This window comes from Arachis stenosperma, chromosome 10 (assembly GCF_014773155.1).
Source record: "Arachis stenosperma cultivar V10309 chromosome 10, arast.V10309.gnm1.PFL2, whole genome shotgun sequence".
Taxonomy (NCBI): domain Eukaryota; kingdom Viridiplantae; phylum Streptophyta; class Magnoliopsida; order Fabales; family Fabaceae; genus Arachis; species Arachis stenosperma.
The window spans coordinates 56,252,817-56,268,874 of NC_080386.1; the positions used below are offsets into that span (position 1 = coordinate 56,252,817).

Sequence of the window (16,058 nt, forward strand, 5' to 3'; positions counted from 1 at the left end):
TGAGTCTAAGCTGCCAAATAAGTTCTTTTTCATTTTTTGGCAAACCAAATCAATTCATAAGTGGGGAATTGGAGATAGGTACATCAAAAAGTGCGACGCAAGATTTAGCCCGCCGAATCTTACTTTGAGCCCGAGTTTTGTGTTCCAATGGGCTTAGAACGCAAGATTTAGCCCGCCGAATCTTACTTTGGGGCCACGTTTTGTCTTCCAATGGGCTTAACAACCCGATTGAACCCGATCCGACCCAGAAGGGTGGATCAATGCAAAACCCTGGTGCTGCGTTTCAGTTTCTTCGTTTGGCTCTACTCTGTATATGTTGATTTGTAACCTTCGTTCTCGCCTATCACACTCCATTCCTTCATTTCAATCCTCATTCTTAAGCAGGTCACTCTTTCACTCCCTATCTTCAACTCTCTTGTTCAATAAAGTAATCCAAAATCAAATTCATCATTTCTATCATTTTCTTTTTGGCTTTAATTCTGTTTTTGAGCTGACTATATCTTTTATTTGGTGTTTAGTAATCGGATTTTTTTTATCTAGATCTGAAATTACCGTCATTTTTCTGACTAAATTCCGTTTTCGCTGCAGTTGCCGTCATCTCACAGATATGGCGGCAGAGAGTGGCAAGAGCTTTGCTCGGAGGGACCGTCTTCGAGAGATTGAAGTCAAGGTCCAAAAATGGTGGCAAGAGAACGACGTTTTCAGGTCAGAACCTGGCGAAAAGCCACCACAACCCGGTGAAAAGTTCTTCGGAAACTTCCCTTTCCCTTACATGAACGGATACCTTCACCTTGGCCACGCATTCTCCCTCTCAAAATTGGAGTTCGCCGCAGCCTTCCACCGTCTCAGAGGCGCCAACGTGCTTCTTCCTTTCGCGTTCCACTGCACTGGCATGCCGATAAAGGCTTCGGCTGATAAACTCAGGAGAGAGATTGAGCAGTTCGGAGACCCACCTGTTTTCCCCGTTGAGAGAGAGGAGCTTGAGGAAGAGAAGCCAAAGGAACAAGAAGAAGCTGAAAACAATGCCGGTGCAGCACCTGATAAGTTCAAAGGGAAGAAGTCGAAGGCTGCGGCGAAATCAGGTGGACAGGTATATCAATGGGAGATTATGCGTAGTGTTGGTATATCTGATAGCGAGATTTCGGAGTTTCAGGATCCTTATAAGTGGCTCACTTATTTCCCTCCATTGGCCGTGGATGACCTCAAAGCTTTTGGGTTGGGTTGTGATTGGAGGAGGTCATTCATTACAACTGATATTAACCCCTATTTCGATTCGTTTGTGAGGTGGCAGATGAGGAAGTTGAAGTCAATGGGGAAGGTAGTGAAGGATGTGAGATACACTATATTTTCTCCCTTGGATGGCCAGCCATGTGCTGATCACGATAGAGCGAGTGGCGAGGGGGTTCTGCCGCAAGAGTATACGATTATCAAGATGGAAGTGTTGAAGCCTTTCCCTCCCAAGTTTGAGGTTCTTGAAGGGAAGAAGGTGTTCCTTGCTGCTGCGACTTTGCGGCCTGAAACAATGTATGGGCAAACCAATGCTTGGGTTTTGCCTGATGGAAAGTATGGAGCATATGAGGTTAACGAGAGTGAGGTGTTTGTTATGTCATATAGGGCTGCACTTAACCTTGCATACCAGAACCACTCCAAGGTCCCCGAGAAACCTACATGTTTACTTGAACTCACTGGTCGTGACTTGATTGGCCTTCCACTAAAGTCACCGCTTTCCTTCAATGAGGTCATTTATGCTCTTCCTATGATGTCCATTTTAATGGATAAAGGTACTGGGGTTGTGACTAGTGTGCCTAGTGATGCGCCAGATGACTACATGAGCCTGAAAGAACTGAAATCAAAGCCAGCTTATCGCGAGAAGTTGGGTATTAAGGATGAATGGGTAGTGCCTTTTGAGATTGTGCCTATCATCGACGTTCCCGTGTATGGAAATAAATGTGCAGAGTATGTCTGTGAGAATGAGTTGAATATCAAGTCTCCGAATGATAAAGACAAACTTGCAGATGCTAAGAAGCGAACATACTTGAAAGGGTTCACGGAAGGAACAATGATCGTCGGAGAATATGCTGGGAAGAAAGTCCAGGAGGCTAAACCGTTGATTAGGAGCAAGCTTTTGGAAACAGGTCAGTAGATGCCATTCTACCTTTTCCTTTTCTGTTCGTGCATTTTTTATTTTGTTACTCCTGTAAATGACATCTCACTTATGAGGATTTGCTCATTGGATAATACAACTATCGTACATAATTTTATTAATGGCAGGTTTAGGATAAAATGTGTATTCAATAGTGTAAAAATATTTTTTTTTATAGATATCTAATCATGTATAATCAATCAACAAAAGTTTATCTGATTCAATAACTCAGTGTCTCAAGAGTTGAATAATCACAAACAATTATCTGATTGATGATATTGTAAAATACTTTTACAGTGTTACCGCATAACAATTATACTCGATCTATTAAGCTGAAAAACTTTAAAATATTAGTATGCAAAAAAAGGTTAGGTTTTGCCATCCAATGTCCGAATTATCCTATGTTCTGCCATTGAATCTTAGAGGATAAATTCATTTAATACTATGGTACATTTGGTCGGAATAATACTAATTTTTTTGCTAATTGCGAATCATAATTGAACTTAAGTTTCACAATATCTTACCTATGTGTCTGTATTGCCCTTGTTCAGTTTTTCCCTAATCTTTTTTTTTTTAAATTCCTGCAGGCCAGGCTATTATCTACAGTGAGCCTGAGAAACGAGTGATGTCAAGATCTGGTGATGAATGTATTGTAGCTCTCACAGATCAGTGGTACATTACATATGGGGAACCAGAATGGCAGAAGTTAGCTGAGGAGTGCCTGTCCAACATGAACCTTTATTCTGATGAGACACGTCATGGATTTGAGCATACTTTGAGCTGGTTGAACCAGTGGGCTTGTTCACGTTCATTTGGTCTTGGCACACGTATACCATGGGATGAACAGTACTTAGTAGAGTCACTTTCTGATTCTACTATATACATGGCTTATTATACTGTTGCGCACCATTTACAGAATGGAGACATGTACGGTTCCAGTAAGTCTTCTGCAATCAAACCTCAGCAGTTGACTGATGATGTGTGGGATTACATTTTCTGTGATGGTCCATTTCCCAAGTCAACTGATATTTCATCATCCCTTTTAGAAAGAATGAAGAGAGAGTTTGAGTATTGGTATCCCTTTGATCTTCGAGTTTCTGGTAAGGATCTCATCCAGAACCATCTTACCTTCTCCATATATAACCATACTGCAATTATGTCCAAGAACCATTGGCCTCTTGGGTTCAGATGCAATGGTCACACATTGCTCAATTCTGAGAAAATGTCCAAGTCCACTGGAAATTTCAAGACATTGAGAGAGGCCATTGAGGAGTTTTCTGCAGATGCTACAAGATTTTCTTTGGCTGATGCTGGCGATGGCGTTGATGATGCAAATTTTGCCTTTGAGACAGTAAATACTGCAATTCTGAAGCTCACTAAAGAAATTGCATGGTATGAAGATGTTCTGGCTGCTGAATCTTCAATGAGAACTGGTCCCCCATCAACTTATGCTGATCGTGTGTTTGCTAATGACATAAACATTGCTGTCAAAACAACTGAGCAAAATTACTCCAATTACATGTTTAGGGAAGCTCTTAAGACTGGCTTTTATGACCTACAGATAGCTAGAGATGAGTATAGATTGTCATGTGGAGTTGGAGGTTACAACCGTGACTTGGTGTGGCGCTTTATGGATGTGCAGACACGTCTTATAGCACCTATATGTCCCCATTATGCAGAATTTGTTTGGAAGGAGCTTCTGAAAAAGGATGGTTTTGTTGTGAAGGCTGGCTGGCCATCAGCCGATGCTCCTGATCTTACCTTGAAGCTTGCCAATGAATATTTGCAGAAGACCATTGTTTCGTTGAGGAAGTTGCTTCAGACACAAATTTCTGGTAAGAAACCAAATAAGAAAGGCGCTCCCGTTCCAGCTGACACTAAGGTAACAACAGGCTTGATATATGTAAATGAAGAGTTTGATGGCTGGAAAGCTGATTGCTTGAATATTCTCCGGAGCAAATTTGATGAAGGAACACGAACCTTTGCTCCAGATTCAGAGATTTTGGAGGCTCTGCAACAGAGCCCTCTAGGTCAATCTTCCAATTTTAAACAGGTTCAGAAGCAATGTATGCCCTTCTTGAGGCATCAAAAAGGGGAAGCAATTAAACTTGGCTCACAAGCCCTTGATTTGAGATTGCCATTTGGTGAAATCGAGGTTCTTAAGGAAAACTTGGACTTAATCAAGAGACAGATAGGTCTAGAAAATGTGGAGATTTTGTCTGTAACTGATGCTGATTCTTTGGCTAAAGCTGGATCTTTACGACCTGTTCTAGAAAAAAATCCTCCCACTCCTGGAAACCCAACAGCCATCTTTTTCTAACTCAGTAGCTAACTGGGTGAGTTTTGTGAAATCCCCCTTTAAAATGCTTGATAATTTCTACCATATTTGTTCGTTTATATTTTCAATTAAGTCAAAACATAATTCATTGTTTTTCTTTTTTTTTTTTTTTTTTTTGATTGGGAATTCATTGTTTTTCTACTTGACAAGGATTGACTTACTGCAGCCTCTGTTGTTGATGTTGTTTGAGCTGTTTCTTTGACCTCCATTGTATAATTTATTGTGTATCACAGATAGCAATTTTATTAATATTAAGAAAACTTGTTCATTCATATGATTATCCTTTATAGGTCACTACAATACTCCACTGAGGAACACGTGTGGTATCATCCTAATGTAGCAATCATACCGTCATGCTATGCTGGATTGCTGGTGGCTGGGGGAGCGCTTGAGCTTTTCTCGTGGATAAATAGTTTTGTCTAGAATGGCTGATCTAGTATTCAGGTTTTGCTTCTTCATGTTCTCCAGAAGTTATCACATCTTGGCTTTTAATTTGGTTACTCCTTTAGTTTCCTTTACTATTTATTCTGCAACATCTTCATGGCATATTTGTCAGTTTTCTGTTTTATTTGGAAAATTACATTTTATTCCAAAGTGTTCTCATAGTGATGAGATCTTGTATTATTTGACAGAAAAGCCATTAAAGCATACTTGAAAATCTTTTTGATAAAATTATAGGGTTTAGGGTTGCTAGAAGTCTTTAATTACTCCATTAATTAAAGAATGAATCAATCTCAAGCTTGCTCCATTACGTGTAATCCACTTTGTTTACTTTGAGACATTTATCTAAAAGTTTATTGTAAATTTTAAACAACGGTTGCTTTCTTAAATATAGTAAAAAATCGTTAGTGCAAGGAATATCAAGTGACGAGTAGGCATAGTTGTTTGCAATTTGCACCGAGCAGAAAAGGTCAAAAGGATTTCGTTACTTAATATAATTTACTATCACTCAGAATTTCTCATGACCTGGTTTTTACGCTTGCGAGACAGGAAAGTTGAATGAAATCTCTTCTTTCCAAACATTGCTTCTATTTATAGACCCTCTTATAAGATAGATAGGGGAGTGGCCTCTCTCGTACTCCATCCAGTGTTTGATCTTACTTTTCATTATTCTCTCTTCTATTTATTTTTGGTCTCACTTATAAAATTAAAGGTGAGAGATTATACTTTATTCTTTTAAGTGTTAAAAAAATGAAGAGGATCCATTTCCAATAGATAGTTTCTAGTTTTTAGTTGGAGATCGCATTTTGTTGAGTTTACGACTTTACGAGCAATTTACTTCCCTTATCTATCGATTCACATTGGAATATAACAAAGACATGAATCTTAAAACTTTAAGGTCAACTAATAATTTACAATTTTATTACAAGTGGATACATGATCAAACATATACGAGGAGGAAAACGGTCCAAGAAATCAAAGCGGGAAGGCAGGGTAGCAGTATCACTAGCTCGAAAATACAAACAAGAGAAGAGTGTGTTTTCAACTTTCGTGTATTCAAGGGTAGTTTTCAGTGGCTGGGGCAGGGGCATAGGAACCAATGAAAACATCACCATAAATAAGCCCAGCCAAGCCCCCACCAATCAACGGGCCAACCCAGTAGATCCAGTTGTCAGCGAAGTTACCACTCACAACTGCTGGGCCGAATGAACGGGCCGGGTTCATTGATCCACCACTGAATGGGCCAGCAGCTAGGATGTTGGCACCCACAATGAACCCAATAGCAATGGGTGCAATGGTGCCAAGTGAGCCCTTTTTGGGGTCAGCTGCGGTAGCGTATACAGTGTACACCAATCCAAAAGTAACAACGATCTCGAACACCACTCCAGCAAAAACGTTTATCCCAGCCACTCCATGGGTTGGAATGCTCTGAAGATAAACAAATAGTAGGAAGTCAGAATCCTTGGACAATTTAGTTTATTTGATTGTGTAAAATTGAACATGTGCATGATTTAATAGTTAAGTACCTTAGCTGTGACATAACTTAGGAGGAGAGATGCGACAATGGAGCCAAGCAATTGGGCAATCCAGTAGAAGAGACCAGTGAGGAGGGTAATGTTGCCTCCAATGGCCAATCCAAAAGTGACAGCTGGGTTCAAGTGGCCACCTGAGATGTTGGCAGCGATGGACACTCCTACAAACAGAGCAAATGCGTGCGCCACCGCCACCGCCACCAGCCCTGGCGCGTCCAAAGCTGCATCTGATGTAAGCTCATCTGCATATTTACAAAAAAATAAATAACCATTTCATCAGACTTCTTAGTTCAAAATTTTACTCACAATAATGGGAATTGTAATTTACATGATATTTAATTTTGATATATATTAGTGAATTTTTTTAAGTACATAAAAAGGAAAGAAAGGCTCATAGAAAACGTATACAAACATGTAGTCAAATTAGACAAAATTCTAACAGCAATTATATCGCAATTTCCACGTGCTTATGCCTTCTTAGGTTGTTGACTCGGGTAATCAAAATGCCAAAAATCACCAAAGCATTTATGCACTGGTATCTATCTATATACCTGCCTCAGTTGACCAATTGCTTTTTTCATTTATATATGTCCGACACATGCCTCGTAACATGCATGTGATGTGATATATGTGCCGCAGTCATATAGTTGACGAGTGTTCATGCAGATTAATTAACCAGTGCATGTAACTGTTTGATATTAATTGCAAATAGAAGCTATTATTCGCAGAGTCTTTTTTACGAGTGCCCTAAAAACCTTATAGCTAGCGTCTTAATTAGCAAGAATTGTATATAATTTAGCGTATAACACAATATAAGCACTTACTGTAGGCTATGGCTGAACCAACACCAGCAAAGACGAAGATAAGAGTGGCAATGAACTCTGCCAAATAAGCCTTGAGAGAGGTAACGCTAAAAGAGTCATCAAAAGAACCAACAGCAATCTTCACCATTTTTGGCAGTTGAAAACAGTGGAGCTAGCTAGCTATAGCCTAATAATTAAGATCAATGTTAATGTTTGTGTCTTTGCACCCCAAACCTTGGCAAATTAATGTTTATATAACAAAAGAGTTTCCATAAATTTAATGGCTGTGATTGTGAAAGGATAGCTTTGCCGGCTCCTTGCCACCGTCCATGGACCACACGAGTGGTTGAAATTGGATAACGATTATTTTAATTGAGGGAACCTAACCACACACTTCTTTTTTCCTTTTTAAAGTTCTGGGATTTATGTTTGATATTTTATTCATCACGAGCATAGTGACAACTTATTAATTTACCTTGTGATTATTCATTAATTCAGGATGGATAAGGATGTTCTAATCGAATATTAAGCAAAGTAAACTCAGTTGACATTAAAATAATAAACGGATGGCGTCGTTTTGCAGGTGTTGCTAGTAGATGATGAATAAAAGGAGACTTTAATTAATGATATGAATATATATGATGACAACAAGGGTGGCAATAAATATGATTATCGTTCATTATGATTCTCGACTGTGACATTGACAGATTAACAGGTCTCCCCTCATCTTCATAGTAGTTCGTAACACCAATAATTGTTCTCCATTTGTTATGTATTAGAATAATGCTATATATCTAACTGATTTTTATTAATTAAGTCCAACTAAGTTTCTCTAACATCAACAAAAATCAATTATAAATAACAATACTCTAAGTCTTATTGTTTAACTTGGTTGGACTTAGTTCATAAAAAGACTTAGATATATAGTATTATTCTATATATTATATGCTTTTAGCTTCAATGAGACGAATATAATTTTGAATGGTATGGTTATAGCCTTAGGGCAACATTTAAATAGAATAGTGTTGATAGACTCGAAAAATAATTCACATCATTCTACTTATAATTTGGATTTGTTTAATACATTAGTTGTTGAAAGTTGGAACTGGTGTACAATAGTTGTTGGACGGCTCAGTGGCTTAGTGTGGAATGGCTTCACTTTTGTTTCTTTATGTCTTCTTTCTGTATTCTGTATTTCTGTCCCATGTAAAACAATTCTATGAGTGCAGAAGATTCTAGGCTGCGGGAGTTGGTAAGGAAAGTTTAAACAAGTCTCACAAGTACCGAATTCGTAATTGGCAAGGCATGTTGGTAAATTCAAATTATAATTTTAACAAGTATTCTTAATACTAAAAACATGCAATGTTAACTATTCATCTATGTGAATTTAAATATATGAAGTCACATAAAAAGAATTAATACCCCAAATCATTTACCAAAAATTGTAGTCAGATTTTTAGTTTCTAACAAATTTTAATTATTAAATCAATTTTTAAAATTTTTTTGGGACAAATTATCACATTAATTCTCAAATTTTTATTTTGTTAGAGAAATTAAAATAAAAATTTTACAAATATTAAATATTTTTATTTTTTTAAATAACAATAATGACTGATTTATTTAATTTTGTAGCAAAATTTGATGAGAGTATTGATATATCTAAAAAAATAAAAAATTAAAGACTAATTTAATGATTAAAATTTATTAAAAATTAAATTGTCAAACTAAAAATTCTTTTAAAACTAATTGAGATATTACTCATAAAAAAAATAGACAAAATTGTATGTACTTTTATATTTTTTTAAACTTTAGTTTAAATTTTTTTTTATGGTGAAAACTGAGGTGCAACTAATTTCAGGTAAAGTTAATAATCAAGAGTTATTAAATAAAAATTTAGTTAAATCATTTAAATCATTTAACGACTTACAACTATTTAAATCATTCAAATCATTGTAATGACTGAATTTTCATTTTTTTAAAACTATCTAAAATGTTTTAGTGCATAAAAAACTGGGAAAACAGAATAGGAAAGTGTTTAGCATTGGCGGGTGAATCAAAAGGGGGAGCGAAAGAGAAAGAGATGGTTTCCGTTTGAAAATGGGAAGTCATAACGGATCAGTGACTGAGTGACACTCACTCATAACGCGTCGGTAGGCGGTAGCAGTGGCGCCAGACTTGGCAGGCAGGCAGGCATCTTGATCATGTAACAAAGTCTCACTCTCACAGTTTCAAACAATGAGAAAGAGAAGTGTTCACTGTCCAGGCCCAGCAGCATGAATGAATCAGTACAAGAAATTAAATCCCTCCATTCAATGCCCTCAACAACCTCCCCCACTTCCAATTCAATTCTCAATTCCACCACCACCTACCTTCCCTTTCCACCTTTCTTCTCCCTCCCTCTCTTCCTTTTCAAAACCACTAACACCTTCCTTTTTCTGCTTTCTTTCATTCAATTCATTTCTCCAGCCTTTGCTCTTCAATAGATTCCTTTTTCTTTGTTATTACTATTTGAGGCCCACTCTCTCCTCTCAACCCTCATTCATTTCAGCGTAGATCTCTCTCTATTTATTTATTTAACTTTCTTGCTGAAATTGACATTTACGTGAAGCACAATCACGGAACCCTGAAAATCATACCAGCTAGAATGGAATGCGACGGTTTCCTACAATAGTCAACAATTTATGATGACTGAGTTTCATCATCAACATTCATTTGAAAAAGACGGTGACGCAGCTCAATATGCTGCTCCCACCCCGGATTCTACTACTCTTCATGCACGACACAGGCGCTCTAAGAGGTCTTTTTGTGTGTTAGTGTCGTACATTCAGATTTTACGAATGCTAAGTATTTATTAGGATTCATAGGCTTTAATTGAAATCTATTAGGCATTTGGAAAAACCTACGTGCTCTACATTAGTTTCGATCTTTTTAGTTAGAAGAATTTCAGTTTTCAGCTATAGTTGCTTCGTTTTGTGACACAGCTTGTGCATTTTCTTTTGTTGTGCATTTTTCCAGTGCTTCTGACAAGAACCTGAAGATCTCAAGAGGTGGATTTTTGCATCCCCGGGAGAAGGATCAGAATGATACTCTTGTGAGTTGTGAGACCACTATTTGAATCTCTTACTTTTCTTTAAAAACAAAAAATGTATTTGTGAGTTGGGATCTTACAGAGAAAGGGAGGGAAGACTGAAGGAAGGGCTTGAGGAGTAAAATGGAGTTCAGTTTTTCTCTTTTTACTCTTTAATTAAGCGTTCCCATTTCTTCCCACCGCTCTGAGATCCCGCCTTAAAATAAGCACATAGTTTGTGTAGGGTGTGTATTATTTTTTAATGTGATTTGTGAGTTATTACATTTCCCTGGTTTTGGCATTGTTGTGAATTGAACAGTTATCGCCCCCTTCAGTGAGAGCTTCTAGATTACAAAGTCCTTTGCATGATAACCTCACTTGTACAAACAAGAGTACCGTTTCAAGTCATAGAGCATCGTTGGAAAAAGATGTAAGCTTTTTTTCTTTTTTTTGGTTACGTCTCTTATCTAAGTTGCCTTTCTTCTTGGTTTGAGTTACCACTGGAAGTATCTTCAGCTCAATAAATCATGATGAACTAAAAGAAAAAATGTAGTAAATGATCATATGAAATAAGCAAAGCTCAACATGATGCATTTTTTGTGTTTTTGGGATAAATTAGAAGACAACTCCAGATGATGTAGGTTTATTTTTATTACACTCAGCAAAGCTCAGTACCTGATTAATGCCCCGAGTCATATACTGATCTACAGGTTGAGCAGCTACAGTTACGCTTACAGGAGGAGAAATCTATGCGTATTTTGCTTGAGAGGGCAATGGGCCGGGCCTCAAGTACTTTATCTCCTGGACACAGGCACTTTGCTGCTCAGGTAATTGACATTTGTTACTTTGGCAAAAGGTATCTGCATAGTCTAAAATTGTAGCTGTTATGAACAGTTGTGCTAAAAAGGTAAAACAATCTTAGACATCTACTAGACAACCTAAGCTTTCTGGTCAACTTGGTTCATGACTACAATCTTATGTAGTTCTCTTGTGATGGACGTTTAATTGCATGAATAATTTATTAGTCTTAATTTCGCATAACTTGTCCTAACATAGAATAAGATATTCACAACCATGAACTTTTGGGACTGGACCAGCTGAGTCTCATGTAAAGGATCATTGCTTAATATGTCAAGCAAAAAGGGACTCGTGTAATGCACAGTGTAATCTATCTGATGTTAGCTGTGGTTATGAAGGTTTCTTGTGTGAGAATTAACTATTCCTTCTTTTTTTCCCTCCTTAGACAAAAGACTTAATTGCCGAAATTGAATTACTTGAAGAAGAGGTTATGAGCCGTGAGCAGCATGTGCTTGCTATGTACAGGAGTATTTTTGAACAGTGTGTTAGCCGGCCACCTTCTGAACAAAATTCTGGTGTGACTTCACCAGCTCATACAAGACCCGAATCCAGGAAGCATCCAAGTATCATATCAAGTGCCTTCTGTTCATCGAAAAACTTCCCCCTGCGACCCCTGCAAGCTCTGATTTCTAATAATGATTTAAGAAGTAGAATCTTTGGTTCAAATCATGCTTCTTTATCGAGTGGCAAAGGCAAAATTTATTTTGGAAAGACTTCTTCCGATCCTACCAAGGTAAGATATATTGCTCGTCTGTGTTGAATTTTTTTTTTTTTTTTGCTGTGAACCTAAATAGCAGTTTATATACAATGCTATATCAAAGATGGAACTGGTACACTGAAAATGTTCTTACCTCATTCATATGCCAGGTTCAAGAGAAGTTTTCTACCATGGACAAAACTCCAGTATTGCGAACATTAAAAGATCATCTATACCAGTGTCCGAGTAGGCTGTCTGAGGAGATGGTGAGGTGCATGGCCACTGTATATTGCTGGCTCCGAAGTGCAACCTCCATAAATGCTGAAAATAGTAGGTCACCTTTATTGTCAAGGTCATCAACCAATGCTATACAGCCTCGACATGGAGTAGGAGAGGATCGAGACTGGTCTTGCAAATCGGCAGTGGAAATATCTTGGATATCTACTCGTAAACGTCATTCTTCTCATGCTTCTTATGCCATCAACAACTACAGGTTGGTTCTTAAATTTTAGAAGTAGGATAACTTTGAATAAATTCGTGTACTGGATTCAAGAATCTGGAAACAGGGATAGAGTAGGATGAGTAATAAGCGGAATGTTAAGGAAATAGGGAAAAGTGTAACCAATGCCCTTTGTTAATTCCCCATAATTGGGGGTGGAAAGGAGATAAAGATTATAAACTCTAAACAATATAATTTGCCAATGTTCCTTTATTAGTATAACTTTGAAACAACATTCATTTAAGTTATATTTCGTTTACTTTCAGATCAACCAAACAAGAGCGAATGTAACTTTGTTTTATTCATTCCCTTCTTTTTCCAGCATGTACCTGCTTTCTCTATTCCATTAATTATAAAACATTAAACACAACTATGAGAAACTACTGAAAAAACTTGATCTAATTGCATTTTCAGAATAAGAAATTGTTTCTGATTGAATTCAATGATGTTATCTTATCTATGTAGCCAATCATAACTAATGGGTAATATTTCAGTTAGTTGTATAATCATTTTCTGTTGATGCCTGTGCTTGATTACTTTTGAATTACTTGTTGACTTAACACGTTCTTTGTCTCTTTACCTTCAGAATTCTAGTTGAACAACTGGAAAAGGTGAATGTCAGTCAAATGGAATGTGATGGACAAATTGCTTTCTGGATCAATGTGCATAATGCACTTGTGATGCATGTAATGTTCACACTCCCATGATCAAAGTGATTTTGTTTTACAAATTTTCAGCACATATAACTTTCTTCGTCTGTTGACAGGCATATTTAGCTTATGGAATTCCCCAGGGCACTCTCAGGAGGTTAGCCTTGTTTCACAAGGTATTGTTCTTTATTATTCTATTGTATATTGTCTTGAAGCAAATTCTGAGGTTATAAAACATTTTGTGAAATTTTTCATGCTGATTGCGAGTATATCTGACTTAGGAATTTTGTCTAGACCATTCAATCGCCATGTTTACAAGGGCCAATTAAATTCTCTCTTTGTAGCCACACCAGCATCACGAAACCAGAGACAGACCCTTCTTTTCTGCACATTCTACTAATTAATTCCAAGTAAAATTGCCACGCCAGTCTAGGACATTTAGGTGATGTCGAAGTGAATGCAAACACGTGATATCAGTCGTAGAACTTTGGCATTTTTCATCTTATTGATACAATTTCACTGTGATATCACCTTTTATTTTTATTTTACATAGATATTGGATACATCGTGCCCTATATATGAATTCATGTGTTTATATGTGTAGTGCAGGCTTCTTACAATATTGGCGGTCATATCATAAGTGCAAATGCGATAGAGCAATCAATATTTTGCTTCAGAACACCCCGCATTGGACGGGTACTCATCTTATCCTAATAAGTTACAAGGTTTTTGAATACATTGTCAAGTAATTGAATATAATGATCACCCAAAGATGTTTTTCTGTTTTTTGCCTGTTGGCGGCAGTACGCTTCACTTGATTTGCATCTGGTGCTTGCAATGATGCAATCTATGCTTTTGTAGAACTGTAAATATGATTAAATCTTCTCTTATGAGCTTGCAAACTTAGAGGATTTGCAGTATAACATTAGAATCAGAAGACAACTTTATAAAACACCAATAAATTTTAATACTAATATTGATGGGATGCTTAGACCATCAGGACCTCTTTTTTATTTGTTTCCCCATCTAATTACATATTTTTATTTTATGTTTTGCCGAATGTAGTGGCTTGAGAGCATTGTGTCCACTGCAATGAGGAAGAAAAATGGTGAAGAAAGACAACTTATCAGTTCAAAATTGGGTATCACTGATTCCCAACCGCTTGTCTGCTTTGCCCTTTGTACTGGAGCATGGTCAGATCCTTTGGTAATTTTTCTCCCATTTATATTTTTTCTTCCATAAAATTGCAGTTCCACTATCACTAGGAAAATATGATGTTAGTCATCTACTCATGTAGTGCTTTTCTTATCGAGTTCAAAGATGAAGCACAAGTATAAAACAAATATGATATAGATTTAATTTGCATCCATAATTCTCCTCTCTTGAGGATGCACACATTTTAAAAAGTGGATCATATGTTTTGTTGATACATGCTGCAGCTTAAGGTTTATTCAGCATCAAATTTGAAAGAAGAACTGAACACGGCCATGAGAGAGTTTCTTCAATCAAATGTAGTTGTGAAGAAGTCACGTAAAGTTTTTCTCCCAAAGTTGATGGAAAGGTTCTCCAAAGAAGCATCAATCAGTTTAGATGATCTCCTTGGATGGGTTACGAAGAATGTTGACAAGAAGCTCCATGATTCAATACAGAAGTGCCTTGATCGTAAATCAAATAAAAAGTCATCTCAGATCATAGAATGGCTGCCTTACAGTTCTAGGTTCAGGTACATGTTCACAAAGGATCTAATAGACAAGCCATGGTGGGTATGACATCTTACTCCTCTTTATTCTTATATGCCATGGATCATACATGGTTTGAGAAAGCGAAGAAATGATAGTAGGTGCTTAAAGAAAATTCATGTACATTTTAACAAAATGAGATGTTAAGTACTAGATAAACCTACTATTACTATATTTGAAATTCATTCCTAACAATTTGTACTAATAAACTCTTTAAGCTTAGATGCTGTAGATTTGTAGATTAGAATAATACACAGTATCATCTTGTAGGATGGATCAACAGAGGTATATTAGTGGTGGCATGCGTGAGTGATGATAGAATGGCAAAAAGATTGTAGATTTTTCCGCCTCCAGAAATTTGACACGGGTTGAGAAGCACTGAAATATTCAAAAATATGAAATACTTAGATAAGAGTGATTGTTATTATTGGGAAGAAAAAAAAACCTTCTACACAAGTACACAACATGGGTCTACCCCGATGGATTTTTAACGTTTATACAAGATAGACCGATAGATGTGTTATCAAATTATGAAGCATTAATTTTTGGGGGTTTCTGCCGATATTATAAGGAAAAATTTCTGCAGTTATTTTATATTTTTCTGTAATTGCATTTCAATATATTTGCTGAAATTCTTATTGGCAATTTCATAATACTCTATATTAAGGTCAAACCTTAAAGTTCTATAATTTGCAAAAATAACATTTCTATGTTATATAAAAAGGAAAAGTCTAAGAGCCAGCAATTTTATTGATTTTTGACCAATATGTAACCAGCAGAGAAATGTGAGTCATTAGATGAAATTTCACACCAATCTCACACCATTAAATCATCATTGATGACTATTTAATGGCTATCAATCACAAAAGTTGCCGGCCCTAGCATTGCTCATATAAAAATTTATTTACCACCACAATATATGATTTTGGTTTAGTTTTATTTAAGTTCTTATTTATTTAGGAAGAATTTTAAAAATTCGCGTCGCATACTTCATGTTTACGGAAAAATGATGACCAGTTAGAATAACATGGGTTAATGATTGCTTTAGGCTTCTAAATAGTAAATACTCAACTCAGTTTTTGTTCAATTATGTGGTCTTTAATAATAAAAAAATACAAGAAAAACATGCCATAAATAACAAATATTAATATTTTTTATCAGTGTAATTAGACATCTTTAAAAATTATTCATCATTTAATCTTTAAAAAAAACTAAAAAACAAATAATTTTTCATAAAAAATAAATAATTTTTTATAAAAATAAATATTTAAATTAATTAAAAAATATTATT

General features: G+C 36.4%; 3 protein-coding genes across 4 annotated transcripts; 2 read left to right on the forward strand and 1 right to left on the reverse strand.

Annotated features, from left to right (window-relative positions):
- Positions 1–278: 278 nt before the first annotated feature.
- Positions 279–5,325, forward strand: LOC130955613 (leucine--tRNA ligase, cytoplasmic). The gene is made up of 4 exons (XM_057882514.1): positions 279–384; positions 589–2,135; positions 2,731–4,479; positions 4,772–5,325. The coding sequence occupies exons 1-3, from the start codon at positions 314–316 to the stop codon at positions 4,461–4,463; spliced, it is 3,351 nt and encodes a 1,116-aa protein (XP_057738497.1). The 5' UTR covers positions 279–313; the 3' UTR covers positions 4,464–4,479; positions 4,772–5,325.
- Positions 5,326–5,790: 465 nt separating this feature from the next.
- On the reverse strand, positions 5,791–7,536 carry LOC130955614 (probable aquaporin TIP2-2). Its single transcript, XM_057882515.1, is given in 4 exon segments — positions 5,791–5,989; positions 5,991–6,350; positions 6,449–6,696; positions 7,279–7,536. Coding segments are annotated over 4 exon segments (891 nt in total). The 5' UTR covers positions 7,406–7,536; the 3' UTR covers positions 5,791–5,833.
- Positions 7,537–9,311: 1,775 nt separating this feature from the next.
- On the forward strand, positions 9,312–15,334 carry LOC130954089 (uncharacterized). Of its 2 annotated transcripts, none has more exons than XM_057880829.1 (11): positions 9,312–10,066; positions 10,273–10,348; positions 10,644–10,754; positions 11,035–11,151; positions 11,568–11,915; positions 12,050–12,372; positions 12,965–13,064; positions 13,145–13,204; positions 13,638–13,724; positions 14,094–14,234; positions 14,468–15,334. In XM_057880829.1, the coding sequence occupies exons 1-11, from the start codon at positions 9,939–9,941 to the stop codon at positions 14,795–14,797; spliced, it is 1,821 nt and encodes a 606-aa protein (XP_057736812.1). In that variant the 5' UTR covers positions 9,312–9,938; the 3' UTR covers positions 14,798–15,334. The 2 variants fall into 2 exon arrangements, with proteins under 2 accessions (XP_057736812.1, XP_057736813.1); XM_057880830.1 differs by having other exon boundaries at positions 9,312–10,054.
- The last annotated feature ends 724 nt before the right edge of the window (positions 15,335–16,058 follow it).